General features: G+C 56.0%; 1 protein-coding gene across 6 annotated transcripts; it reads right to left on the bottom strand.

The window, feature by feature from the left end:
- On the bottom strand, nucleotides 1–26,871 carry LOC308549582 (ephrin-A3). Of its 6 annotated transcripts, XM_081122369.1 has the most exons (6): nucleotides 13,184–13,403; nucleotides 6,838–7,127; nucleotides 6,347–6,412; nucleotides 6,083–6,160; nucleotides 5,780–5,868; nucleotides 1–762 (listed from the first exon to the last, which is right to left on the bottom strand). In XM_081122369.1, exons 1-6 carry the CDS (start codon nucleotides 13,315–13,317, stop codon nucleotides 733–735), a joined length of 687 nt encoding a protein of 228 aa, XP_080978495.1. In that variant the 5' UTR covers nucleotides 13,318–13,403; the 3' UTR covers nucleotides 1–732. The 6 variants fall into 6 exon arrangements, with proteins under 6 accessions (XP_080978495.1, XP_080978498.1, XP_080978494.1 ...); XM_081122372.1 differs by lacking the exon at nucleotides 6,083–6,160 and having other exon boundaries at nucleotides 13,184–13,409; XM_081122368.1 differs by lacking the exon at nucleotides 1–762 and having other exon boundaries at nucleotides 3,886–5,868; nucleotides 13,184–13,424.
- Between the last annotated feature and the right edge of the window lie 713 nt (nucleotides 26,872–27,584).

Here is a 27,584-nt window from a genome sequence, read left to right as displayed (position 1 = left end):
GCTGTTATTCTTAGGTGCTTTTTGCTTTCCCATATTCTAAATTGCTGATTTGATTCTTGGTATTGTTTTCCTGTAAATTATTCTTCATTTCAGTTAGTGTATCCTTCATTTCTGACTGGTCCTTTTTTATGTTGTTTATATTCTCACTAAGTTTCTTGAAATTCTCACTAAGTTTCTTGAGTATCCTTATAACCATTGTTCTGAACTCTGTATCTGGTAGTTTGCTTGCTTCCATTTCATGTCATTCTTTTTCTGGGGATTTCTTCTGTTCTTTCATTTGTGACATGTTTCTTTGTTTCTGCATTTTGGCTGCTTTCCTGTGTTTATTTCTATGTATTAGGTAGAGCTTCTATGTCTCCCAGACTTAGTAGAATGGCCTTGTGTAGTAGGTGTCCTTTAAGGCCCAGTGGCTCAGCCTCCCCAGCCACCTGAGCTGGGCACTCCAAGTGCGCCCCTGTGTGTACTGTCCTGTAGTAGTTGAGCCTTGATTGTCGTTGCTGTCACTGGGAGGGATTGACCTCCAGGCCAACTGGCTGTGAGAACCAGCTGCGAGTATAGTAGAAGAGCTGCTGTGCAGGAGCCAACTCAGCCTTGATGTGGCTTCTTCTTCTTTAATTCCCTAGTTGTAGGACTTCCACTCAGCCAGATTTCAGGTGGTTCTGAATGATGATTGTTTTGTAGTTTCGTTGTAATTTTGATGTGGTTGTGGGAGGAGGCCAGTACTGTATTTACCTATACTGCCATCTTGACCAGTCTCCAAACCTGTAGAGAATTTTTATAGGAGTTCATTTGAGCCAAACTGAGGACATACACCAGGGAGCAAGATCTCAAATGCTCTAGAGAATAATAGTTTTGAAGCTTCTTTTATGCATTCGAGAATAAGGAGGGAACATGAGAAAGATTACATGGAGGTGGGAGAAAGCAAGGTGGGAATTGGATTACAGGATGGTTAACAAGATTATCTGCTCTCTTGAAGGTGATTATGGCTTATTTCAAAGGAGTGTTAACCTAGATACACAAGAACAATGAACAGGGCTTACTTAAGGCAAAGATAAACCTTTTACTAAAGAAGTTATATATGATAGAAAAAATTAATTAAAAGAAAAAGAATTTATACGCCTGGGCCATGACTACCTACCATGGTCTGTCCAGTTAGAAATTTATGATCAGATCACCCTGTGGAGTTACTTTCTATAGAATCCCTTTTTTTGGTCCACACCCCAACCCAGGGGACAAGGCTTGAACCCAACCTGAAACGCAAATATCTCTGCTTCTTTCCCTTACCCACAGCAAGACTAGAGCGACCTCTCACCTGAAAGAGGAGGGCTGGTTCTGAACCTGACAAGCCAAAATCTGTGCTCAAGTATTTGTTGTTGCTATTGTTTTTTACCCTGGGGAGGGCAGCAAGGGGAGGGAGCCTTTGTGAAAAGCCTCTGGAAATTCCAGTGTGTGCATGAGGCCCTTGTGGAGGCAGCCAGAAGGAGACACAACAAGAAGGAAGAAGCCCCTGTTCAGGGTGGGCATGAGGCCCTTTTGGAGAACAGCTCACTGAACTTCCCTTGCCTCAGAGCCCTGGGCTTTGGCATGGGGACAGCACAACCACAAAATGCCCAGATGTTGGGATACCATCTGGCAACAGCGGACTCTAAGGGCACCCTGGGTTTAGGTATATGGCAGTAGGAAGGAGGTGGCTGAGCTTGGCCTTTCCCTTCCCTGTCCTTGTCCTGTTTGCCCTTGGCCTCACTCCCCCAATAGTTCACTGAGCCTCATATCCAAAGCTATCTTATTTTGTTCTGGACTATACTACCCTGCCCTGTTCTATTGTCAGTAGGCACTGAGTCTGGACTGTGGGGCCCTGCCGTGCCCTGCCACCCCCCCTCAGCCTCCCACATGCCCTACCCTCAGGCCCTGCCACTGGTGTCATCTCACCTCTGCCTTGGCCAAGATATGCTGGGCTGTACAGATCTTGGTGTCACAAGGGAGGGGCCCTGTGCCAGGGCTCAGTGTCACTGGTATCTGTCCATCTAAGTGCTGACCCTTCACCCCAGTCTGTCCATCTAAATGTTGATTCCTCACCTCACTCCCCTTAGTGCTCTGGGATCTAAGCCTTGTCTGAGGGGAGATCCCAGCAGAACCCCCTGAAGCCCCAGCCTCAGGGCAAATGAAGGGATCCCTGAGGTGAGTGGTGCCTTCTCTTAATCACGGCTTGTGGTGGTTTAAGAGGTTTCAAATATCAGCCTTAGATTCCTGGGAAGATGCATCATAGTATGATTAAAAAAAAAAAAAAAAAAAAAAGATGGGGGTCATGACCCTGAGTTCCAGTCCTGGCTCTACCATGGACATCTAAGTGTTGGTGGGCAAATCGCTTGCTCTGCCTGAGCCTGTTTTCCCATCTGTAAAATATGGGATTCAGATCAGTTCACCTAATCCATATCTGCCATGCTTTGCTGTGTTTCTCCAAAAACTCTGAGCAGCTTTGGTGGAGGGGTCACAGGAGGCAATCAAGATTTGTGGTAAAGAGTTCCAGGTATTGGTACAGGTTCCAGGGATCAAAGCACGGTGACAGTCAGACTCACTTTGAATGCCAGCCTTATCAAGATGTGTGGCCCTAGTCAAGGGACAGAGCCTCTTAGACTCTCAGTTTTCCCATTTGTGCTATTGGGATAGTAAGGCTCCCAGGGACACGATGCTCACAAAGCACATGGAGCACTGGGCACAGTGCCTGGCACATAATAGGTGCTCAGTAAATGGGAGCTGGCTGACCCTAGTTCCTGACTCCAGATGTCTGCCTTTTTCCAGTCTTCTCATTCCTGGATTTTGAAACTACTAGGCCCTCCCATCTTAGCCAGCCACACCATGTCCCACAAGGCCCTGGGATTGAGGTAGCCTGTGGCCTAGGCCCACTGCTATGGCTCCTTCATGGGACAAACCCACACTCCTCAGCCTCCAAGGCCCTCAAAATCCTGCCCTGTAGGGCTCCAGCTAAGTGTACCTCCTCCTCCTGGCAGTCTCCACCCTATGCCCTCAGGTGAGACTGTGCTTTTTCCTCATGTTCCCACAGCTTCCTGGCATTTAACCATGTAACCCCTGGTTATATTGTCATATATGTGTGTGTTACTAATTCCTCTTCGCCTATCAACACATGCTAAATTATGAGCTTATTTGAGGATAGAAACAGTCGTCTTTGTATCCCCAGTACCCAGGGTAGAGCCTGGCACTTGGCAGGTGCTCAATAATATAGACTGACTCCACAATCGATTGGATGATTGAGCCTACCTTTGCAGTCTTGTCTCAGGGTAGGGAGCCTCAGACTGGTGCACTGGCTGTCCCTGGTTCCTTCCCCACCTGTCCTCCTGCCCCCACTCCCTGCTCTGCCAGTGGGAAACCTACTCAACCTCCAGGGTACAGCTGAAATTTCATTTCCCATGAGTACAGAGCGGGGGAAGACAGTTCATGCTGCCCAGGGACTCCCACAATGTTGCTGGCAAGAGCCACGGGCACACAGGAGGGGCAGGACCCAGCTTGCTCACACAGTGCCAATTAGAGGGCCTGGTTGAGATGGAGTCCTAAAGGTGCACAGCTTGGCAATGAGGCAAAGGCACCCCCTCCTTGGGCCAACTGGGCAAGCGAAGGCTTGGTAGATGTTGGTCCCTATTAGCACACTCCACTCAGTGCCCACCTGTACAACCCTGACCTCACGCAGCCTGAACAGGGCTACAGCTCCTCAGAAGCAGCTTTGGGTTTCTTCCCCCTTTCCCTTCTGTCCTCTCACTCACCTGATGATGCAGGGTGCTATAGTATGTGCGGCCCCAGCACCAGCAAACTCTCAGCCCTTTAGCCATAATGTTTTAAAGAAATAAAATTACAAAGGAAACCAATTATATTGAAACAGAGTTATCAAAACATTTACTTTTTTGGCATAGTAATTTATATGCTTTTTATTAACATGGTAAAAACAAGGAAAATCTAATAACTATGGTCCTTTCAAAGTCGTGTTGAGAGTAAACACTATTTTGAGATATCTCGAAAAACTATAATGCAGTCTGAAAACACCTGTGATTTCTGTTGGTTATGAAGTCACAGGCACTGTTAACTATTGTGGCTTGTTGCTCAAGTACATACGAGACTGTTAAATTTCAGTTACAGGTGAGTAAAAATAAAGATAGATAGATATATTTTTTCACATATAGATTCACAATCTGGAGTGGAAAGAAAAGGAGAAATCCATCATTAATTGAGCCTTATACTCCTGTTAGTTAGCCCTGGCACTAACTCTGAGAGAGGTGTACTATAACCCAGAGTTTCTTTTCTTAAAATTGATTTTTTGAGAGAGAGGGAAGAAGGGAAAGAGAAAGAGACATAGATTTGTTGCTCCACTTATTTATGCATTCATTTGTTGATTCTTGTATGTACCCTGACCGGGATTGAACCCAAAACCTTGGTGTAACAGGACCATGCTCTAACCGAGCTACCCAGCCAGGGCTATAACCCAGATTTTCTGATGAAATACTTGAGGCTTAGAAAAGTTGCCCAGTCATCCAGGCCCAGCTGGGAAGCCCTTGTTGCTCCCTCCACACAGAGCTGCCTCCTTAAGGTAGACAAGTTATAGAACAAGATGTTTAGTTGTCCCTTTGGCTCTAGAATACCCTCTCCTCAAAAGGCCCTGTGACCTTGGGAGGTGTCTAACTAGTGTACAGAAGGCTCATGGCCCCTGGAAATCACACACACTGTTATTTTTATCTCCAGTTTATTTTTTTAGACTAAGAGCAGAGTATGAAAGTCACAGCCAAAGCACTTGAAAAAGGCCCAGGAGGATGGGTGGGGACCACAGAGGATGGACAGGGTAAGGTCCTGGGAGCTGGGTCCTGGCTCAGGGCTGGAGGGGAAGGGCATTGTTGTCTCACGGTCTCCAAAAGTGTCTGTGCGTTGCATAGGTCTTGTCTTCACAGAAGACAAAAGAGGGGCCAGGGGCTCCCCCTGTAGGGGGGGCCTAGCCTGGTGGGCAAGGGGTCTGAGTTGGGAGGGGAAGTCAAGGAAGGTCAGGGGGTTAAGGAGGGGGAGGGACTCTGTCTGTCTGTACATTATATATAGAGATATAGAGTCTGTACATGCCTGCCTGGCACCCCAATGCCCACCCCTTGTCACCCTTTTCCACTGCCCACTCCCCCCCAGGGGTGTCTACTTGTAAACTTGGATTCAATCCAAACCACAGTCCTGGGAGTGGGAGTGGGGGGAGGAGGACATGCTTATTGCTGTAAACAGGGCAAGGGGGCAGCGGGTGATGCCACCCCCTTGCCCATCTAGTCCCCTCCCTGTGTTCTGCCCCTGGAAGAGAGGGATGGGGTGTCTCCCACGCTTCAGCTTGCTCTCTTTGGGGCATATTTGTCTCTCTGGAAGGACAAAAGGGGAGGGCACCAGGGGTCAGAGAAAGGTACCAGGGGTCAGGGAGTCCTGAGCACTGCCTTTTGTGGTCCCCCAGTTTGGTACCAAACATTACCCAAGCCATAGGCCACTGGGACCTGTGGCTGTCCCTGTGCCTGGTCCACTACAGTGACCTACGTGAAGGGAGAGGGCAGAAGGGACGGGCACAGATGTATGGTGCAGACCCCACTTTCAGCCATTGGATGAGGGGTCTAGGCCGCTGGGCTAGGCTTCCTTTGGAGAGGCCAAAGTCTCCCCATTCTGGGGGGTCCCCCCGCCCCGCCCCATCTCTCCCCCATCAAGGGAGGGAGCAGAGCTAGGAGGCCCAGAGTATCATAAGGAAGAAGGCGATGCCCACCGCCAGGGGCAGGTGTTCCCGCTTGGGACTGGTCCCGCTGATGCTCTTCTCAAGCTTGGGCACCTGGGGGTTCTCTCCCTCAAAGTCTTCTGTGGATAGATGAAGAGACAGACTGATGAGGGCTGGGCTACGCGCCGGGGCTGGGGCACGCGGCGGCGGCAGCAGCAGCAGGGGAGCCGGGGCCGTGACCACCCACGGTGGTAGGAGGGATCGGCGTCCCGGGGGGAGTCATGCGAGGTGAGCAGGCACCGGGGAGGGAACTGCGGTTCCAGCAGTGGCCACCAGAGGGCGCTGCGAACTCACCCAGCACGTTGATCTTCACATTGGGGCCCATGGTGAACTGGGGGAGAGTGGGGACCGGCTTCTCCCCGGAATGCGATGCTGCGGGGTAGGGTGCGGGTGGGGAAAGAGGAGGGGAGAGTCAGGGCCAGGATCCCCTCCCCCTGCTACAGCTGGGGAGCAATTTCCCCTCTCCTGTGCCCTCCGCCCTCACCCCCAGGGAGCCAGGGGAGCCCCAAAGCAGGGGAGCTGAGGATGGGGTCGCGGCTGGGAGCCGACTCTACTCACTGGAGGCGCAGCAGACGAACACCTTCATCCTCAGACACTTCCAGTGCAGGTTGTGGGTGGGCGTGGCTGCGGAGGAGACGGGCCTGAGTGGCTTCCTCTCGGTTCGCACCCTGCGCCCTCGCTCGGAAACTCTCCTCCTCACACCTCCACCCCGCTGTCTCTCCCAGGCAGTCCCCCCTCAGTAGCTCCCGGGCCCTCTGGACACTGTTCACGGGGCTCAGCTGTCCGTCCCAGAAGCCCCTTGGTTCCTAGACCTCGAGAAACTCCGACCCCTAAGGACCGACCCCGGAATGTTCGTCACAGAAAGTGACTGCGACCCAAACAGAACGCCGTCCTCAAACACCTCTCAGCCTTACGACCCTGTGTGAACTGAAATCCCAAGGTCCCCGGTCCCCACGCCCCGCATCGGGGCACCGCTCCTAGCGACAGGGACCTGGTGACAGCGCTGGCCCGCCCCGGCCCTGCGGACCCGTGCCCGGGCTGTCACTCACAGATGTAGTAGTACTCGTGGCCGGCGTGGAACTCGTAGCCCAGAGAGAAGGCGCTGTAGCGCTGGAACTTTTCCGAGAACTTGATGGGGCTGTGGGACGCGTGCGGCCGGTTGCACTCCCAGCGCTTGAAGCCCTGGCTGGCGTTGCAGGCGCGGTAGCCGGCTCGGCTCACCATGTACAGCACGTACTGCTCCGCCCCGCCGCCCGGCCCCGAGCTGTTGTAGTGCGGGCAGTAAATGTCCAGGTAGTCGTTCACGTTCACCTGCACGGTGTAGCCCTCTCGCCGCAGGCTGCGGGGGACCGGCAGCGGGTCAGAGAGAAGAAGCTCCCACGCCAACCCGCTCTCCGCCTCACTGCCCCGCACACCTTCCCCGGGGTCCTCGAGCTTCCCGGCTCTTCCGAGCATCCTCTCTCCTCAGTCCCTGCGCGTCCCCAGTACCCTAGCGCCGCCGGTCCCCGCGCTAGACTTCTGGCCCGTTCCTTGTTCTGTCCCACTAGTGGCCACCAGAGGGCAGGAAAGGCGCAGGGAAGCCCGGCCGGCCCCCGAGGAAAAGAGGCGGAGAGAAAGGTGGAGGGAAGCAGCGAACGCTGGTTTTCGTTACCACAGAAACGGCGCAGGCCCCTGCGATTCCCAGACCCAGGCCCGGATTTCCTCAGTCCATCCCCCAAGATTCACCAGCCCGGCGGGAGGGGGGCAGGGCGGGTAGAGGCGGGGAAGGGAAGAGTGAAAGGGGGAGGAATCCCTTCGGATAGATAAGCACCCTTCATCGCCTCTCCCCGCATGCTTCCCTGCGGCTGCCAGCCCAACGCCAAGGCCAGTCGGATAGGACCTGCCCTCACACAAGCATGTATGGAGGCTTCATGCATATACATGCATAGTTCTAGGGCGCAAACATAAATATGTCCACCACCCACTCATAGGCAGCAGACACATAGAAGTGCTCTGTTGTATGTGTGCTGAACTTGCATGCCTGTATTGGTTGACCTCGGCAATCTCAAGCTCTCTCCCTGCTTTCACACACACACACACACACACACACACACACACACACACACACACACACTGGTACATGCGTTCCCTACAGTATCACTGGTCTCTGTACCTTGAGTCCCACTGACCTCCACCCTGAGGCCATGGGCAATGAGGTCCCCAATGTGACACAACATATCAGGGAGCTAAGGGACTCAATATCAAGGCTCCATGTGGCATGATACCACCCAGCCAAAACTTTTGTATCTATACATCTCCCTCCTCAACCTGGGCACCACTGCACCTTAAAGATGCTAGGCAGAGCAGTGGGCACAGTGCTCAGACAAGATGGCTGTTCCCCTTACTTCCCCAAGCCTCCCATGGGGCAGAGAAGCAGGTGCTGGGTCCCTTGTAATCCCCACCTGCCCTATTAGTCATCATCAGAGCGCTGGCTTAACACTGTTGGTGGTGGTACTCAGTGATGTGGGCATGGGAGAAACACCCGAATGGAGAAAGAAATTCAGAGAACGAGGCAGGAGTTTCCCCTCATTTCCTTACAGCAGGAATGCACACATCTTGGCAGCGAGAGGGAGAGCGGTGGACACAGGAAGGCATGGGATAGTCGGCAAAATGTCAAACCACTGGGGTCCCTGAGAACTCCCTGAGGGGTGGGACTGGCTCCCCAGGTTGCCAGGCACCTCCCAGTTCCACAAACAGTAATTAGATCTATTAGGGAAAGGAGTTTGGGGGTCTCTGCATGGAGAAGGGCCTTGAGGATCCCTCCTCACTTTCCTTGGTCTTGTCTGTGCCACCCTTTCCCCAACACATCCGCTTCCAAGCCTGGCAGTAAGGCAGATAGGTGAGCAATGGTGCGCTTGGCCACCCCAGTAAGAATGGGCACAGCTTCTTTGAGTCATCAAGAATGCTACTAGCCCCACTCGGTTCCCACGGGAGTGATGGGTCACTCAGGCCACTCCCTGGCCCTGGCACTCTGGTGGGCAGGAGTACTGGCCTGGGGCACTGGGAGCAGGAAAACGGGTTAGACCAGGCCTGGCTCCCAGCTGCCACCCCAGGTTTGCCTCTCTGTCTCCAACCCCAGAGTCTACTGTTCCTCCTCCACAGGCTTTGAGGAGGAGGCACTAGTGGTAGGGGGCCAGGTCTGGAACAGCTGTATAGCCACACTGAGGCCTCTGTCCTTGAGCCTCACCCAGGTGCCCATCCCTCTGAAGTGGCCCTTTCTGGTGTGTGTGTGTGTGTGTGTGTGTGTGTGTGTGTGGCTTTCCAGCTCTCCTTACAACACATCTCATACCAGCAGGGAGTAAGCCAAAGCCAGAGCTATTCCTATTAGGTACCTCAGTTTCCCCAATGGGGTGGGGACTAGCCTTATAGAAAGGTTGTTGGGTAACCACAAATAGAGAAGCCATCTGTTACCTATCCCCAGGGTTGGGTCGCAGGAACAGCCCCTGAAATGCCCCCAAAGCTGGGCACGTGGAAGAAAATGACCTGCTTGTGGAATGGCTGTGCCCAGCTGGAATCTGTCAGACTGGGGTCAGAAGGGCTGGGTCAGAAGGGCTGGGTCAGAAGGGCTGGGTACCAGGAATCCCCAGCCACACTGCTGGGAGACCTGAGTGTCTGCTTGGCTTGGGTGCTTTCTTTAAATCTGTCATCCTTCCTGTCTTGACGGTGAAAAAGGAGGTGACACTAGGCCAGCTAAGCTCCCAGCTAACCCCTCCTCCAAGGCTGTACCCACCCCCGGCAGGGGGTGGGATAAGCTGAGATCTGGGGACTGGGTGGTACCTGCCACTTCAAACACTTCTCTATTCCTCCTCACACAATCCCCCATTAGCCTCCCACTTCTCTCAAAGAAAGGCGAGTGTCGACTCACCCCACCTGGAGGGGGTGGCCCCTCACCCCGTTATGTCGTCTCTCCTGGCTCTCACCGCCTCCAGTGCACTTTACGACCCCTCTCTTCCACTCGTTCACTGTCCCGTCTGCTGGATCCCGGCGTGTGAGCCGCGGGAGAGCGGGAGCAAGCAAACCTCCCCGCACCCTCGGGCAATTAGGAGCAGTCACATGGGGTATCTAAACGGTCAGGGAGTAGGGGAAAGGTCCTCAAGGGGCCCTGATCTTGTTAAATCCCTGCCCCCACCCCTAGACGCGGGAATGCAGAGCTAAGGAAGTGGAGGAGGGATGTGGACACGGCACCCGGCTCCCTTCCCCTCCAGCGCGCGCTCCCGCGGCCGCGTGCAGCTCGCTCCTGCAGGCGAGGCCAGACCACGTGTGCACAGCGTGGGGTCTGCGCGCCTGGCTGGGGTGGGTGGGTGGCGGGGACGTTCGCAGGGTGGCGGGTGCCTGCTGACACCCCAGCACCCCTCTGGCTCGCTGGGCCTCCCCACTCCGCCCCGCGGGGTCGGCCGGGAGCTTCACGGGGCCGGCGTCGGGTGGAAGAGAAATCGCGCGCGCCACACATCCCTGCCCCTCCTCCCTGCGACAGCGGCGGTGGCGGCGAAGGTTTATTGATCTGCAGCGGCGGAGAAGCGCGAGAGCCCCGCCGAAAGCGAGACACAGAAACCGAGTGGGAGCGAGACGCACACCAAGAGGCGAGATGAGCAGGGACCGGATCCACCGAGAAATCCGGGAAAGGGAGTGAGGCACGGGGAAAGAGAGGGATCCAGAAACCAAGAGAAAGGGGGAAGAGAGTGAAAACCGAAAGACTTAGAGGAAGGCAGAGACAGAGGCTGGTCCAGAGGGGCCCACGCACGGCAGAGACAGAGACGTCGAGATAAGAAGGTTACCAGCGGCAAGGAGAGGGCGCAGGCACAGGTCGTGGCAGGGAGAAAACGGAGAGAGACCAACGTGGACGTAGTAGAGCCTCAATAAATATTTGTTAATGAATGTATGAGTGAAAGAGACAGGAAGGGAGAGATAAAGAGACAGGAAGGGAGAAGATAGCTACAAAAAGACGTTCCTGAAGCCTCCTGAGTAGGGGCGGACACCAACACACCAGCTCAGTACTGGAGAGAACGGGGCTCCGGCCGGGCGCGCAGACTCGGCCATCGGCCGCTTGCCCTCCCCCAGTTCAGTTCCTGGCTCGGGGGACTCCTAGACCCCACTCTCTCAGGCTCTCTCCAAGCTAGTCCTCCCAGCCCCAGTTTCTGGGCTGGATTGGGAACAGGTCTCCCCAATTCCAGGGGATCAAACGGACGGGCTGAGTAGGGGCAGGGGGCGAGATCGCGACCTGGTGGAGGGCACGGCCCCCCGGTCTGTCAAAGAAGGCGGCCGCACGTGTCCCACAGGAGCCCTCCCACGTGACCCCCAGGAGGAGGGGTCGCAAGACCCTCTCCACGTGACCCCAAGGGGCAGAGACCCTCTGCGCGCGACTGGGGGTGGGAGCCAGCAGCCGGCTCACGTGACTGGGGAAGGGGCGCGGGAGCCGGTGGCTCGGCGCGGCCCCGCCCCCAGCTCCCTGGCCCTCTCCACTCCCGGCTACGGAGCACGTCGCTCTCACGATTTATGGGGCCGCGGCTGCCGCAGTGAGGGAGCCGGGGAGCCCGGGCGCAGCGGCAACAAAGGCCGAGGATTCGAGGCGGGGGCGGCGGCGTCCTCCCGGCCCGGTGCGCACCCCCTCCCACCTCTGCCGGTCCAGACCTGCGGGGAGAGGGAAAGACAGAAAGGAGGCTACCGGAACCCCGGCCCCCCATCCCTTCCCGGGCTTTCACCTGCGCCCAGGTGTATGCGGGGGAGGGGAACCTGATCAACAACACCCCCCACCCTCACCTTTCCCCTCCCCCCGACCATACCCGCACCCCTCCGGATCCGGCTTCCGCTAAGAACCCGGGGATGCCCGAGGGTGGTGGGGAACCCGGGCCCCTCACCTGAAGCTCTTCACTCTCCGCCAGACTCTAGAGGGGCAGGGGGCGGACGTGTGAGTCTGGGGGAGGGGGACAAGCTGGATAGAGCAGGGGAATAGGCCCCTAGCACCCCCAGAGTTCTCCGAGTTCCACTCCGAGGGGGAGGGGCCGCATCCCCACCCAGAGGTTTCCATGGGAAGCAAGAGGGGGGCGTCGTTGGCTCATCCCCACCCCCAGTCTGACACTCCGGGCGCGAGGAGGGAGAGAGGGGGAGGCGCGGAGCCCCAAACAACAAAGAGCTGAAAGGCGAGCGGCAGCCCCTCCCCCGGGAGGTTGGGGGTCGCAGCCGCCCGGCCCTCCCGGTACCCTCCCCTGGGGCCTCGCCATTGCTCCCGAGTCGCCTCCCGGGGTGGGGAGCCAGAGGCAGTGCCGCCGCAGCCGCCTGGGCAGGTGTGACAGTGACCCCCCGCGTCCCCAGGGATCCCCCCCGCGACACAGACACACACGGAGACGGCGGGGGTGATCCACACAGCGGCTCGGCCGGGAGGGGAAGACAAGGGCAGCAGAGACTGAGCCGAATGAGAACCTGGTCCCGCAGCCGGCACCCAGCCGCCGCGCCACACACCCGGGAAGCCACAGGGCGGCCCTGACACCCGCCCAGACCGCGGCGGCGCCGACAGCCACCGGAGCCCAGACGGGGCCGGCCACGCGGGCAGCGACCGCAGCCCCCTCCCCGACCTGTCGCCTGCTCCCACCCTCAGACGATCGCGACGCAGACACACAAATCAAACACTCAGACAAACACGCACACTGACAGCCGCGCACGCCCGCACACACTTAGAGCCACACGCCGTCCCCAGCCCGTGTGTGCGCGCGCGCGCGTGTGACAAACCGACATCTCCCTGCTTCCTTTTCACCACTACCCCAGGTCCCCATCCTCAGCAAGCAGCACCCCCTGTGCCCCCCTGACTGCGACCCAGCCCCAGCTCACCCAGCCAGGCTTATCCACACAACCAGGGCAACCCCTTCACCTTCGTTCTGAGGAGGTGCTCAGACGGACTCCCTCCTTAGCTCTGGACCCCACTTTTAAAAGCAGGAGTCCGAGACAGAACCCCTTGAAACCTTCACCACTGAAAACAGGTCATCCCTGCCCCCCACCAAGAACAGACGGCCTACCCCCGGCACGCTGGTACTCCCAAACCCAGCCCAGCCAAAGGGAGTGTGGGATGGGGTGTGCTATTCCAGCGGCGGGTGTGGAGAAAAGCCAATGTGGGTGGGGGTCCCTGAGCAGCCTCCTCTGAACGGCCCAAGCCCTCCTTACTATACCTCAACAGCCTCTTTCAGACATCTCCCACCCCCGAGTTTCACAGACGCCCATGGAGTGTGTGCCCCTCTCCCTCGCCTCCCAGCACCCAGCTGTGCGCCCCCAGGACTCCCACCTCAGGTTCCCCCAGGACTTCCCGGGCCCACAAGCTTCCCCTTCACTGATGCGGGACGCACGAGCTCCCTGGGCCCCCCGACTCACTGCTGGTTGGAGCTGTTCCAGTACACCGTATGCCGGTTTCCCAGCGCCCCCCCGGGACCCTGGGCCAGCAGCGGCAGCAGCGGCACCGGCACGAGCAGCAACAGCAGCAGCAGCAGCAGCGGAGCCGCCGCCATCCCCCGAGCCGCCGCCGCCGCCGCCCCCCAACTGAGCCCCGCGCTCCGGGCTTCTTGCTTCCCAGCTCCCTGCTGCCGCGGCCGACCGCCCTGGAGCCTTAGGCCACGCCCCCAGCCCTTCCCTCCGCCCTCCGGGGCGCGCTCCCGAAGCCCCGCCCTTGGCGCGCTCCTGCTAGGCCCCGCCCCGTCCGGGCCTGGAGCGCGCGGCGCGTGGGAGGTTGGACCCGTGCTACACTCTCTGGAACAACCCGCGCACTCCTCGCCTCTCCCCCAAGGTTTAATTTGCTACCGCCGGTCTTAGGCTTTCTGCTCCCCAGTCTGGAGTTCCCAAGAGGATTAGGGAGGCCAAGACAGGGATCTCCATCTCGAGTAAGCACATTTATTTCTGGGATGGGGTGGAGACTTGAAAAGAAGCTGGGGGTCCAGGACCTCTTAATCAGTAGAGCTAGACCCCCCTCCTTTTTGAATGGTCTGGCTCTCTGCTCCCTTTTCCCATGTGAATGAAGAGTCGCGGGGGAGGGGAGTTCTGGAGGGTGTGGAAAAGCCCTGGCATCAAGTCCTGACAGATGTTGACCTGAAGCCCCCACCTGAGCATGAGGCTTATTTTTCTTGGGGGTAGGGTGGAAGAGCTCAGCCCCTAAGAATGTCACTACTGGGTGCTGGAAGGGCCTTTGGCAGTCCAGGGCCCAAGGTGGAGGAGGGACCCAGGAGAGAGTCAGCTAGAGCAAACCAGGCTTTCCTGGGACATGTACAAAAGATTCCTCACACTCTAGCAGGGCCCCCTCCAAGTGCACCCAGTGGCGTCCTCACTCTTACTCTCATCAACATTGACAAGAGGGCAGAGGGCAGAGCACCCTGTATTCCAGCTCTCACCACAGTCATGTCCTACAGTGACACCCAAGCACAGACTTTACGCACACACATTTGGGAGAAAAACCAGACACCCAGAGGCTGACACCAACATATAGACACATAGATACCTCTTGCGCACCCATGTGCACACACACACAGGTAAAGGTAATATCGGACAACTAGAGATCTGTAGAAACACAGGCACTTAGATACAGAGACAAAGGAGCACACACCCAGACACATGCACACAAACTATTCATATACACACCTACATACACCCTCTGACACACACATAGCTCTGTGCTCTCCTCTCCTTTCTTTTCCTAGGAAGTAGAAGTTGAGCAAAAGGGTCTAGAATCCAGACCTAGGGGATGTTCACCCCTCATCTCTTCTCTTTTGGAGAGGTTCAGACTGAGTGACCAGGAGAATCAGGTCTCAGACCAGGTTCTCAGAACTCAAGCCAACCACCTGTGCCCAGGGGAACAGGCATAATGTTCTTTTCTTCTTTATTGCAGGAGAGAGAACATACAGGCACCCTTCATCTACTTATCCTTGGCAGGACAGAAATCCTGATCACAAGTCCACCTCTGGTGCTGGGTCTGGGGGAAGGGCAGTGTCATCCAGAGCAGGCTCCGTGTCTAGCTGCTGCCAGGCAAGAGCAGGCTCTGCCCTCCCTCAGCTCCTCTCCACCCCAGAAGACCTCTTCTCCCTTCTCAGGACCCAGAAAATAAATTAGGCCCCTTGGGGTGGGAAGGGGGACTTTGCAAACAGCTCTCCCTCTCCCAAGACTCCACATCCCCAGGGAGATTTGTTTCACCCAAATGATGCTAACCTGACTGCTCCAGGTGCCACAGATCCCAGCCCCTTCCCTGCCACCCACACTCCCTATTCTGCATGGGAGGCTGCTCTCTGTGGGGCTCACAGTTGGCAGAGAGGCTACCCATATTCACAGGGAGTGGGAGCTTGCTGGTTTAGGATTTTAGATTTGAGTTTAGAAGCTTTAAATCCCTGTTTGTAGAGTCTGGATCCCACTTATGGATGTGGGCCCTTCTCTATAGGGCCCAGATCCTTCTCTTTAGAAACCAGCACCCCCACACCCACCCTCCAATAATAACTGAGCCCTTTTCTCTAGAATCTGGAGCCCTCTTGATAGGATTTAAGCAGCTCTCTCTATGGAGTCTAAGACTCCAGGTTTGGATACTCTGTAGGACCTAGGCCTCTATCTATAGGCTCTGGTGCTTTGCCTATTTGGGCCTCTATCCAAATCAGCTGCTGGCTGCTGACTTGTTCTTTTGTGTGAATTAGAAAAAACACCCCTCTATGCAGACCCAGTCCTTAGAGTGCATCTCTTGGCAAATGGTGCCTATGTGCAAAAACAAAGGTGCCACTTCCTTCAGCAGAAGGTGGCCCTATGCGTCCCCCATCTTAGTGAGGGAGCTTGGACTAATGTCAGCCTGGACTCACCCCTGAGGTTGCTTCTTGTGCCATGCACAAACTGCACAGCTGTATGTGTCAATTCCGACTATAGGGCATGTACTTCCAGCTATAATGCCTAGGCCTGTCTATAGCCTCTACTCATGGGGTCTGGGCTTCCCTAGGGATTGGTTCTCTGTGTATAAGATCTGGGCCACTGTCTACATGCCTGGGACCTGACCTGATGCAGGCCTCTTTCTGTGGCATCTGGGTCATGGAAGGATCCAGGCTTCTGTCAATGGGGTCTAGGCCTCTGTTTACAACTATGACTCAAATTTTTCCTGATTGTGATTCATCAACAGTGAGATGTGTATTTTGCATTTGCAATACAGTAAACACACACAAACATGCACATTCACAAAGGACTGGAACAATACTTTTTATGAAATAATACTTACCTTTACTGCAGAGGAAACTCTCTGATATTTTTCTTCTGTTCTGTTCTTTAAATTTTTTTTTTTAATCCTCAGCCAAGGATATTTTTTCCATTGCTTTTCAGAGAGAGTGGAAGGAAGAAAGAGAGAGAGAAAAACATTGATGTGAGAGAGAGGCATAGATTGGTTGCCTCCTGCATTCACCCTGGCCAGGGCCGGGGATCAAGCCTGCAAATAAGGTACGTGACCTTGACCGGAACTGAACCTGAGACCTTCAGTCCTAGGGCGAGCCAATGGCTCTAACCACTGAGAAAAACTGGCTAGGGCTAAAATTGTTTTAAAATGTGGTCCTGGCTGGTATGGCTCAGTTGGTTGAGCATCGTCCATGCACTGAAAAGTCACTGGTTCGACTCCCGGTCAGGGCACATGCCCAGGTTGCCTGGGTTTTGGGCTGGAACTCCAGTAGGGGGTGTGCAGGAGACAGCCAATTAATGTTTCTCTCTCTTTCCCTTTCCTTTTCCCTCTCTCTAAAATCAATAACAAAAAAAATTGATTAAAAAAAATAAAATATAAGACTGATTGAGATCCATAAAATTGATTTCTTGATTTCATTGCCCCTAATGGGTCACTAGCTATAGTTTGAAACACTGGTGTCTAAGGGTGAGGGCCTCTGCTGAGCCAGGGCTTCTTGCCGTGAGCTGGTTCTTTCTCTCTAGGGTCTCAGGCCTCTTTCTTCTCTCCTGCAGGCTTTGCCTTCATTTCTGACCCCCAGGCTTTCCTGTACACTGCTGGCTGCCATGTTCTCTCCAGGAGGGAGTGAGCTCAGACTCCTGAGAGCTCTCTGAGCTTGGTGCCTCACCCCTCTACCCCTGAGGCCAAGGAATTAGGGAGTTGAACAGATCAGGGGCAGAGGGAACAGTCTTGGGCCACACAGCCTGAGTGGCCCAAGACTGTTCCCAGGATATCGGGCAGCAATCAGGGAGCTGAGCTGTGTTCAATAAATCATGGAGGCTAGGGCCTGGGGGAGGGGGCGGCCAAGAGGGAAGGTGGACTGTGAGTAAATAATTCATTAAAAAAAACAACAAGGAGCCCTGGTCAGTGTTGCTCAGTGGTTAGAGTGTTGGCCTGCTGTACACCGAGGGGTTGTGGGTTTGATTTCTGGTCAAGGGCACATACCTGGGTTGCAGGTGTGTTCCCCGCCCTTGGTGGTATGGCGCCTTGTGGGAGGCAACCAATCAATGTGTCTCTCTCACATCTGTGTTTCTCTCTCTCTCCCCCTCCCTCCCTCCCTTACACTCTCTCTAAAAATCAATGGAAAATATCCTCAGGTGAGGATTAGCAAAAACAAATAAATAAATAAAAATAATTAAAAAAATAAAAAGGAGCCTGTGAAATGGAGGATCAGATATATGTGTGAGTGGGAGAAGCAGCCACCAGCCCCAGACATAAAATATTCACAGGTTTGGCACTTAGCACAGGGCCCATGTGTGTGACCCAGTGCAGGCAGGTGGTTGGTGTGGTCCTAACATGGAGACCTGGGTGCTAACAAGGAGGACAATGCATGGGTCTTTGGACTTCTATGTGTGTGTGTCAGCACGGCTGCGCAGTACTCTAACGTCCATGAGCTGACATGGAACTGCACATGGGACTGACAGTAGGAAACACAGTGCCCAGATGTGTGGTCCAGGACACAGGAAATGAGGGCGCAGGGCTTGGTAGGTGGGGTTGGGGTGTAATAACTTCTTATCCTAGTCATGCCCTGATCCCTCTAATGAGCCTGGCAAGCTGAGAAGCCTGAACCGGGGAGGCATCTCTGGGGTGTTACACTGGAGGTGTGTGTGACTCCTCTGAGTATGCTTAAAGAAAAGCCGAAAGGGAGGCAGTCTGGCTTAGCAGTTAACAGGATGAGCTTGGGGTCGAATTCCAGTTCTACCACTCACTGGCTGTGCTAGTCACTTCACTCCTCTGAGACTGTAAAGTGGGGCCTAATCATACTCTACCTGGAGGAGTTGGTTGTTGTGGGGATTAAGATTCATGTCTGGGAAGCACTTAGCGCAGTGTTTAGGACCTACGGAGTGTCTGATTAATGGAGGCCTCCTTGTCATTATTATGACGAGGTTATCTCTTGATGTCCACCCACCTAGACTAGCCCCAGACTCTTGTTTTCCATTTGTTCTCCCCCATCTCCAAGCTTCTGAAATAGCCATCATAGTGGGAGATGTGGCCTAGGGCTTGGGGAGAAGGGATGGGTGGGAAAAGATTAGATAGAATCAGGGAGAAGGGAAATTACAGCCAAAAATCAAGTCCCATCCTCGACAGTGTGGAAAGGGGGTCCTTGACCTTTTCCTCAGACCTCAGAGCCTGTCCTTAACCTCTGAAATTCTCCCTTGATACAGACTCTCTTCTCTCTCCTGCCGCCAAAAATATAGCTTTCTAGCAAGTGGCTGCAAGGAGACAGAAGGAATTGGGGTAGAGGCCTCTGACTATAGAGACTATCACGACTCCTTGCCCTCCCTCTCACCCCTCATCCCTGCCTATTCTCACTGCCAGAGCTCTAGCACCCCCCTCCTCCACCTATAGCAGCCGAGGGCTTCCCTGGCAAAGATGGCTATGTCTGGGCAAAACCCAGAGAAATGGTACCCCAGAGTGGGTGGGGAGAATCCAGGCTGAAGAGAGCCAGAGAGGGCCAGGATGGAGGACCTGGGGCCTCCCAGTAGGCCCCAGCATTCCTAGCTCTCTCACATCCCCTGGAAAGGATCCGTTCCCTTTGGGAGAAAACAGCAGACAGGTCTGAGCTGGCCTGCTCCTCAGAAGACAAAACAGGCTGGGGGAGGGGGCCTGACATCTTAGTGGGGAGTGGTGGCTGTAACCCCCATGGCTTCTCTGGGGAGCCAGGGGCAGAGGGACTATGACCTAGGCACACCCTACCATAGCCTGGGGCTCAGCCCATTGCCTCGACTGGCCAGTCTTCTGCCACTTGGAGAGCCAAGGGTCTAGGCCCCCAGAAGTGAAGATGGTGCCTGCCCACCCCTTCCCAAAGAGCCAACATTGGTTCTCCACTTCCCCTCCCCTGGGCTGGGCAGGTTCGGGCTAATCTTCGCAAGAGCTTCACAGCAAACATTGATCTGTAATAAAACCACAGCGTGTGTTCAGGAGAAGGGATTCCAGACACAGAGAGATCCAGACAACACATAGACACACTCACACATGTATACGCAGATGCAAAACATACAGCTCTGAGAGGGCAGGCACCAGCAGTCCTGAAAACACAGCTAAGCACGGACCCACACTGAGTCAAACACAAGTCCCCTCCCTACCATAAACTTTGCCCTTCAAAACCCAAGCCTTCTCTGACAGCCCATTTCCCTGTGTTATCATAGCACTTTGTACATAGCTCTACAATAGATTTGCACTTGGCATTATAATTATTTGTTGGCCAGTTTGTCTTCTCAAGTAATCTGAAGATTTCCTAAGGGAAGAAATCTTGTCTTATGCAAGTGTTATCCCCAGCGTCTAGCATGCAGCTTGATATTTAGTTAGTAGGAGTAGGTGAGGTGCTTAATAAATAATTGTTGAATTGGTGAACAGAAGAATAAATGTGTCCAGACAGTGGGACCCCCCAACCCCTCAGAAGCACACAGAGGATACCAAGTGTGTGCTACGCATGCCCCTGGCCCCACCTTCTCTTTTTTCTTGGCCCCACCTTCTTGTCTCTTAGTCCCCTGATCTTACTGCCTCTCAGCTTCCTCTAAGGCCCCTTCTTTCTCCCCTGCACTCAGTGTGAGACCACGAATTTGAGGTCCGCCTGAGGGCTGGCAGGCAAGGCAAGGGTTAATGACACCTCATTAGGGTTTAATTGGAGGAAGGAAGCTGCCCTGGCACCAGACCGGTGGGCAGGCCTGCCCCTGGCTGGAAGCAGGCATCCCCCGTTCCAGCACCCTGCCAGGTGTGTGCATGATTTGGCCCTGGAGATCCTCAACCCAGCCGGGGGCACCTCCTCCCACCATTTGTTTTGCCAATTTAGTCTCTAGGCAGTACAGACCAGTGCTCCCCATCTGTCACCAAACATTCAGAGGGGGAGTCAGACTTCTTGTCCTTTCTCCTTTAGCTGGGCGGTGCCCCTCCCACTTTGCTGGAGGCTGGGAAGAGGGGTGGGGTAAGGAACTGGACAACTGAGGGATTACACTAAGGGATAGATTTGGGATACAGATAGCGACAGGGATATACAGCCACGGGGCTCCTGACTTGGAGATGTCTGACCAATTTGACCTTAAATGCAGAGAATGCAAATGAGATGCAGACGATATGCAGATGAACACGAGGATCTCCAAATTAACATCCCCGGTGGCAGCAGCTCTGCACCCAGGACCCCAACGCTGTTGCCAGTACCCCCTCCTCACCTTCCTGGCTTAAGTGGCACTGACCATTACTTTGAGTGAGAAAAAGGATCTCAAGGAAGGTAAGAGTTTGGTTGGGCGAGGGCTGCAGGATTGGGGAAGCTGAGCTCCACCCCAGCCTCCCCGCCCCAACCCAAGCACCACCCAAGCTGCTACTGGAACTCGATTACCAACCACTCTCCAGGTTGCGCTCGGACGCGCCGTCGGTTGCTATGGGGACCCGCCCACGTCCAGGCCTGAACCAATGGGCGTCATCGCTGATGACTTCATGCCCCAGGTCCCCGAATTTTATTGGTCATTTGGAAGCCATGGCGGCCCTCTCCAGCTGCGTCACGGCTGGGGATCCCCCGACGACCACAGCCCTCGTGGCCGACTGAAAGCAGGGCGTGCTGGGAGCTCACAATTTGCCGAATGAATGAGTAAGGAAAGGAAGGAAGGAATTAATAAAAGAGAAGAAAAAGAATGGTCACAAAAAGACCAAAACTTCAGGGTTTAGACTCTAGGGAAAGAGGGAGAATTGCAACCCTGGAAAGTGTGGAGCAGGATCCGGTTGCAGAGACTCTGGCTCTCAGGCTCTCCGGACGGGGAGAGTGAGGCAAAGATGAGTGGAGTTTTCGCTTCTGTTTGGGAGAGACTAGGGCAGGCCCAGCAAATTGAGGGCCTCACCCTCGGCCGTCTAGCGCCGCTGAGTTTAGGGGAGATCGGTGACGCCCCAAAACTTGCAGAGCTGCCCAAGCCTCTTGGAACCGCGCCCCGGAACACGCCTGGAGGACTTCTCATGGGTAGGTAGGGCCCTGTTCCAGAGCCTTCAGCCGGTCTGAGCCCCTGGAGCAGACTTAGCTCTCGTTTTCCACGGGGACCTGCCCGGGAGTGAATCAGGGCCCCGGCTGAGCGGAAAGTGAGCGTCGGGAGGGCTGGCTGCGCTGGAGGCCTGCGGCCCGCTGGCCTGAGTTGGCGACTCCACCCCCCCAAGCGCGCAGCCTCGGAGGTGTCCGCCCTCGCACCTGCGGGGAGCCGGGCGGCCGGCGAGGGCGTGTGTCTGTGTCAAGTGTGCGACTGAGAGGAGGGCGCGCAGGAGCGCGGGCACAGCCCGCTGGGCACAAGTCTCTTTCTCGCGCCGTTCTTATCAGGCTTGGTGGGCCAAGAGCGGGCGTCTGGGACAGTCGGAAGCAGAGTGAGACCCCCCCCCCCAGTTCTCAGTGCAGGGCAGGGGCTACTATCCAGTCGCCCCCGGCCTGCCCCGCCTGTGGGTTCATTGGGTAGGAGTGGAGGTAGCAGTAGTCGGAGTCCATGGCGACGTAAGTTCTGGATGACAGTGGAGATGGAACTCGAACCCAGGACCAAAATGACTGAGCCTTCAGCTCAGATTCCACGTCCTCCGCACTCCAGCCCCTCCACGAGCGTTTGGGGTGAGGACCCTGACACACGCCTGCGCTGCACCTACAGACGTGGCATTTTCTGAAAGTGGCCGCAAATGGGGGGAGGGGTCGACCCGGGTCCGCTCCGCCCGCGCCGCCGCCCTCCACCCCAGGCCTCAGCCGGAGCAATGGAATTAACCGAGGGGGACCGGGGTCCGACCTAGGCACTCAAGGGGGTGGGGGAGGGGTTCGCAATCCCCGGCGTTTCGACCTGTCAGTCTCCGGGCCCCCCAGCATCCCCACCCCCACCCCCACCCCCATGTTCACACTCTGCCTCTCGCTGCCGCAGCCGCGGAGCTAATGAGCACAACATCCACCTATTGATCGCGGGCTCCGCGCCAGGCGGGCGGGCACTATGCCTGTGGAGGCTGTGGGGCACAGGGGCGGCAGAGCACAGCTTCGGGGGAAGGGGCACCCTTTCCCCTGGCTTCACCCAGGACATCATTCAGAAAGAGTTCCCCGGTTGGGTTTGGGGGGATCATAGCCTTGTAGGAGGTGGGAGAGACGGTGTGGGGCTGAGAGCGAAGGGGGCCCTCCCTCCTTAGCCCACCTCCTCCCTCCTTATAAAAGCTAAGAACAAAGAGGCCGCTGGGGAAGGAAGCTTTGATCTGACCCCACCTTCCCAGTTCTAGGCCAGGCACCGCCCAGACTGCCCTTGGGAGGGAGAGAGACGCTCAGCTCTCAGGGATCCAAGCGTCCTGAAACCCAAGGGTGCTGTCTTCATAGTACCCCTGCCTGGTGCTACCACAGTTTGGGCAGTGCCCCAAGTAGGTGGGCTGTCAGGAGCATCTCCCCCTCCTCAGCACAGGAAACCAGCTAGGGAGGTGGGAGAGAGTGCCAAGCTCCACAGCTGCTGCTGGCACCCACTCCACACTGCCCAGAGAGGTGCCTACTGAGCCCTGGCATGGATGGCCTGGGCACAGCTGGCATGGAGGTCAGGCCAAGCCAAGCTGAGAGCAGAGGCCGAAGGGAGTCCTTGTGTCAAGGAAGGAGCCAGAGGGCAGTAGGTTGAGGAGAGCAACAAAAAAGATGGGTAGTTTATTGAGGGTTTGGTCCAGACACTTATAAAAATACAAATTGGTATGAAATTCAGCCTTATGGCAAGTCTGTCTTCACAGAAGACGAGTGACCCCCTGGAAGGGAAAGGTACTGCCCTAGGGAAGAGGCCCACAGGGCACTGGGCACAGATGGCAGGCCTGGGCTGCTTCCTTGCCCTGGTCCTTCAATCCACCTGCCCCAGCTCTTCAGTCTTGGCCCCCAGCAGGCTCAAGGATTCAATTTCACCAAATTCCAGTCTTCCTGGGAGATGGGTTAAGGCCATCAAAGCAGCTGTTGGATACCCTGTGTTATGTTGCCTTGGTTCCAGATGCCCAGGGTTGTCTGCAGCTCCCCTGTAGTTTCCTTTTCAGCCTGGGATGAGGGGCCAGCACCTGCAAGGGTCACCTCAGACCCTCTGACTTTCCTCATCACTGCTCCATCCTGTCTGGCGTGGCACTCCCAGCTCAGGTGGCAGGGGCTCCTCCTCCAGGGAGTCTTTGGAGGGCTCTGGCTCCTGGGGTGGCAGGAAGGGTCCGCTTGGCTCAGAGAACTCGAAGGAGACGAAGAATTGGGAGCAGCAGCAGCAGCAAGAGACAGAGGGGGCTGGGAGCGCCCCCACCTTGCCACCCCGATGTGCCACTCTCTCCAGGGCTCCCAACAGGATGAGCTGACTCAGACTCTGTGAGGGGGAGGGGAGCACCAATGTGTCCTCCATTCCAGCAGGCTGCTTTGCTCTCCCCATTAGCTGTTCACTCCCATCCTGTCCTCCAGGGTCTCTCAAATCAGCCACTCCCTTCCCATAACCTGCATCTTGTCCTCTCTAAACCCCACCTTCCAAGTCTCCCCCAAATTGCCAATACAGACCACCAGTTCAGCTAAAGCTTTCCAAGGCCTTGCCCCTGGAGATGTCATTCTGTTGGCCCAGCACACAGGCTGCAGTGGAAGCTCCCACAGGCTCAGGGGGGAGAAGAGGCCAGAGTTTACAGCCCTGCCTGAACCCCTCTAAGTCTGATGCTCCCAGGTTCTCCCCACACCTTCCCTCATTCCCAAGAGGGACCCTAGCCAGAAGGGTTGCTCCCCATGCCCCAACCCACTTACTGCTCTCCTTGCAGCAGACAGACACCTGGAGCCTCAAACACTGGCCAGGACTCCCGGGAGTGGGCACCGCTGGTTGGTGGGAGGAAAAAGTTAGCAAGGCTGTTTTGCAGACCCTGTTTCAGACCCTCCCAGCTTCTCTTCTCTTCAGTTCCCTGGAAAGCTTTTCCTTTCTTTTGGGCTCCATCCAGGTGCCAGTCCCCATCCACGGCTACTCCTCATCCCCTTTCCTAGCTCTTCTTCCCCCTCCTCTCTATAGACTCAGTCTAGATGCCCCCTCCTCAGTCCTGGACTCGGGGCCCCTCCAGCCCCCCTCTCTGACCACAGCCCCTCCCCTCTTCCAGGTATGGTCTTCATTCCCAGTTCCATTCTTCCCTTAGGCTCTCTGCCTGGACTGGTGGCAAAGCCAGGCACCCCCATTCCTCTCCCCACCTCCCCCAAGAGGCAGCCAGTGTCCCCTTCCTCACTCACAGATGTAGTAGTAGGTCTCTCCAGGCAAAAACTCGAAGCCAAGGGAGAAGGGTGTGAAGCGCTGAATCTTCTCTGAGAATTTAACAGGACCAAAGGGAGCGAAGGGCAGGGAGCACTCCCAGCGCTTGAAGGCACCAGGCCCCTGTGCCTGGCAGGCCTCATAGCCTGACCAGTCCACCATGTACAAAGCGAAAGTCTCAGGGCCCTCAGGGGGCCCTGGGCCCTCATAATGTGGGCAGAAGATGTCTAGGTAGTCGTTAAGGCCCAGCTCCACCACAGCGTCTCCTCGAAGCAGCCTGCAGGGCACAAGGTAGGCGTGAGCTGAGGGAGCCGTGGCAGGGCACACTTGGGGCACAGGGTCAGAAATACCCCCTTCCAAGGGTCTCTGCCAGCCTCTCTCCTGCCCTCTGGAGAGGGAACAGCTCAGCAAGGCTTGAGTTGTCCAGACTGACAACTCTTGAGAGACAAAGAGAGTGCAAGAAATAGATGAGGCGACAGATTCACAGGTTCAGAGAGGTTAAGAGACTGCAATACTCATAACCACGTGCCTCACATGTGAGAAGGCTTCTCACCACACCCTGCCGTTTGTGTTGGAGCTGCCACCTATCTCTCTAGCCCCACTGCCCAACCAGGGCTTGGCACAGCACCTGTGCTTGATAAAATGTTAGGTGGATGGCTGCTGTGAAGGAGCTGGAGCAGAGGCAAGGGGTAGAGATCTGGGCCCATAGGGCAGTCACAGATGCAGAGTTGGAGAGTGGGAGCAGTATCCTCCTTAAAAGATGCACAGAGAGGGAGACTGAATCCAATACTGAAAAGAATGCCAATGAGAGAGTAGATGGTGGGTGCCTCCCCCTTTTTTTTTGGCAGGGCAAGGAAGTACCAGACATGGAGGGGAGCCCCCTTCACATATCACACAATCTTCAGCCTCCTCAGGACTCCCTTCACCTCTTGGGAGCCACCTGGGGGAGCCAGTACAGGTAGGAAGGACTGGGACAGACTGCCCCCCACAACATCAAATACAGCATGAACCACACCCCCTCCCTACCACACAGACACATATAACCTAGCCTGACTTAGGAAAGGCCTCCAACTGTCCCTCAATGGGTGGTCCAGGGACCACCAGTATCAGGAGTGTTGATTAGAAATGCAGATTTCTGGGCTCAGCTCAGACCTACTAGAACAGAATAAGCCAGGCCTTCGTATGTTTTCTTCCACCAAATCCTCAGTGCCTGGAAAAGTGTCCTGCACAAGGACAGAGCTCAAAAATATTTGTGAATTGAGTGAATGAACCAGAAACCTGAGTTGAGTTCTAGGAACCTGAATTTTTAACAAGTCCTCCAACTGATTCAGAGACACTGGTCTGGAGCAGCGAGGGAGGAATTCTAGGCTAGGAGACAACAGCTCTTCTCCGATGGTATTGGTATTGTAATGACCTGTCTTGCCTCCTGCCCTCCCCAGGGGGTCTTTGGGCTCTGGGAGGACAGAGTCTAGGTCTGCTCATCCTTCTAATCCCTAGCACCCTAGCAAGGGTCCACAGTATGCTCTTAATACATGTTAGTAAGTAAGTGGCCAGAGTCACAGATTGTCTCTAGTAGGTGGAGAAAGCAAAGAGAGGCAGGGGTAATTGGGGAGGGGGTGGAGATAAGGAGCTCAAACGACTAGCCCAAAGGTGATTCGGCTGGAAGGGCAGGGCCAGACTGGAGAGAATTAGAAGATAATAACCAGATGAAAGCAGAGATGCCAAATGAGAGATCAGGAACGAGTGAGCGCCAGAGGAAGGCCAAGCGAGCAGGAGAGTAGCCCACGCTCTTTCACAAGAGTAAAGCCCCCTTTCTCGCCCTCGAGTCCACCGGCCCCAGCTCAGGCTGGAGGGAAGCTGGGGGGGGGTCACCAGAAGAGAAGCGAAGGGGGCGGGGCTCGGAGTACAGGCCAAGGCCCCTCAGTCCGGCTCCAAGACCCTACCTACCGTCCTTGGGGCTGGGGTCCTCTGCGCGTCCCCCAACACGTGCGGGTCGGGGGAGACCCGGGGCACGCCTCGCCCCTCCCCCCTCCCCTGTCGACTCAAACAAAGGAGCCCCGGCGCGCGGCCGGGTGCCGGCGGCGCTGCGCTGCGCGCGGATCGAGCGCCGGAGGAGCGCGCACCCAGCCCTGGAGCGCACGGGCCCGGCTGGCCGAAGGCTGGGTTCGGCCCGGCTACCTGGGGTTACTGGAGTTCCAGTAGAAGTCGTGACGGAGGCCGGAGCCCCCTTGAAGAGGGGAGCCGAGGAGCGCGGCCCAGAGGACAGTCTGCAGCAGGGGCAGCAGCCGCATCGCCCCGCGGTCCAGTCTGGTCTGGTTCGGCCCGGCCCACTTCGCCGTGGCCGCAAGAAAGGTACAGAGTGGAGAAGAGGGGGTGCGGGAAAGGGGGTGGGGTGCAGAGACTCGCAGGCCACGCCCCTGGATAACTTTGCACCAATGGGAGCGCGTCTCCGCCTCTCCACTCATCGCCAACTCCTGTTAACCCCCTGTGAGCCCGTTACCAGCGCCAGGTTAGCCAGGCTCCTATGGGCAGGATTGCGAGGGGGCGGGAGGGACGTAGTTTTCCACTATCCATGAAGGTTATAAAGGAGGTTGTATCTTTGGTGTCTGCGTTAGTACAAGGCGGGTGTTACTGGAAGTTTTGGAAGATTTAAATAGGAGCACACGCCCTTTGCCCAGAAGGAGTAAATTGAGGCCTGGGCGAGGACCCTCGAAGCCTGTCCAGCCACCTTAGCGCATCGCCCTATTTTCTTTGCACGTCTAGGGATAGCGCTGGGGGAAGGACAAATTGCCCACCCCCACCGAGCTTTCAGTGGTGAGCTTCATGCCCACCTTGGGGTTGGCGCCTGTCCCTTTCCGCCCCACACCTTCGTTCTGGGCTGGGGGCCCACGCAGCCCCAGTCCTGAAGAGGAATTAATGAGGTGGTTGCGGCTCGTACAAAGCACCTTTGTTCCCGAGCCCTTAGGTGGGGGCGGGGGAGGAGGCAGGTGCGTGGCCTTGGGATCGTGGGAGCCGCCGCCCGGCTCCACCCCGGCTCCGAGGCTCTGAGAACAGCAGCCAGATCCACTTTTCCCAGCCACCAGTCAGAGGGTGGAGACTGCAGGTTCATCAGCTTGGCAGGTTTGTCGGA

Source organism: Miniopterus schreibersii (genome assembly GCF_964146895.1).
Source record: "Miniopterus schreibersii genome assembly, chromosome: 19".
NCBI lineage: Eukaryota > Metazoa > Chordata > Mammalia > Chiroptera > Miniopteridae > Miniopterus > Miniopterus schreibersii.
The sequence above is the reverse complement of the archived record's forward strand: the minus strand, read 5'-3'. Positions and strand labels throughout refer to the sequence as shown.

Bases quoted from the DNA above. Each gene is read 5' to 3' on its own strand.
- LOC308549582 (XM_081122368.1), bottom strand. From the start codon at position 13,317: ATGGCGGCGGCTCCGCTGCTGCTGCTGCTGCTGTTGCTGCTCGTGCCG. The intron at 6,161-6,346 runs GTGAGTAGAGTC...CCTACCCCGCAG, and splicing joins GTTCGTCTGCTGCGCCTCCA to CATCGCATTCCGGGGAGAAG. The intron at 5,869-6,082 runs GTGAGTTCGCAG...ATCTATCCACAG, and splicing joins TGTGAAGATCAACGTGCTGG to AAGACTTTGAGGGAGAGAAC.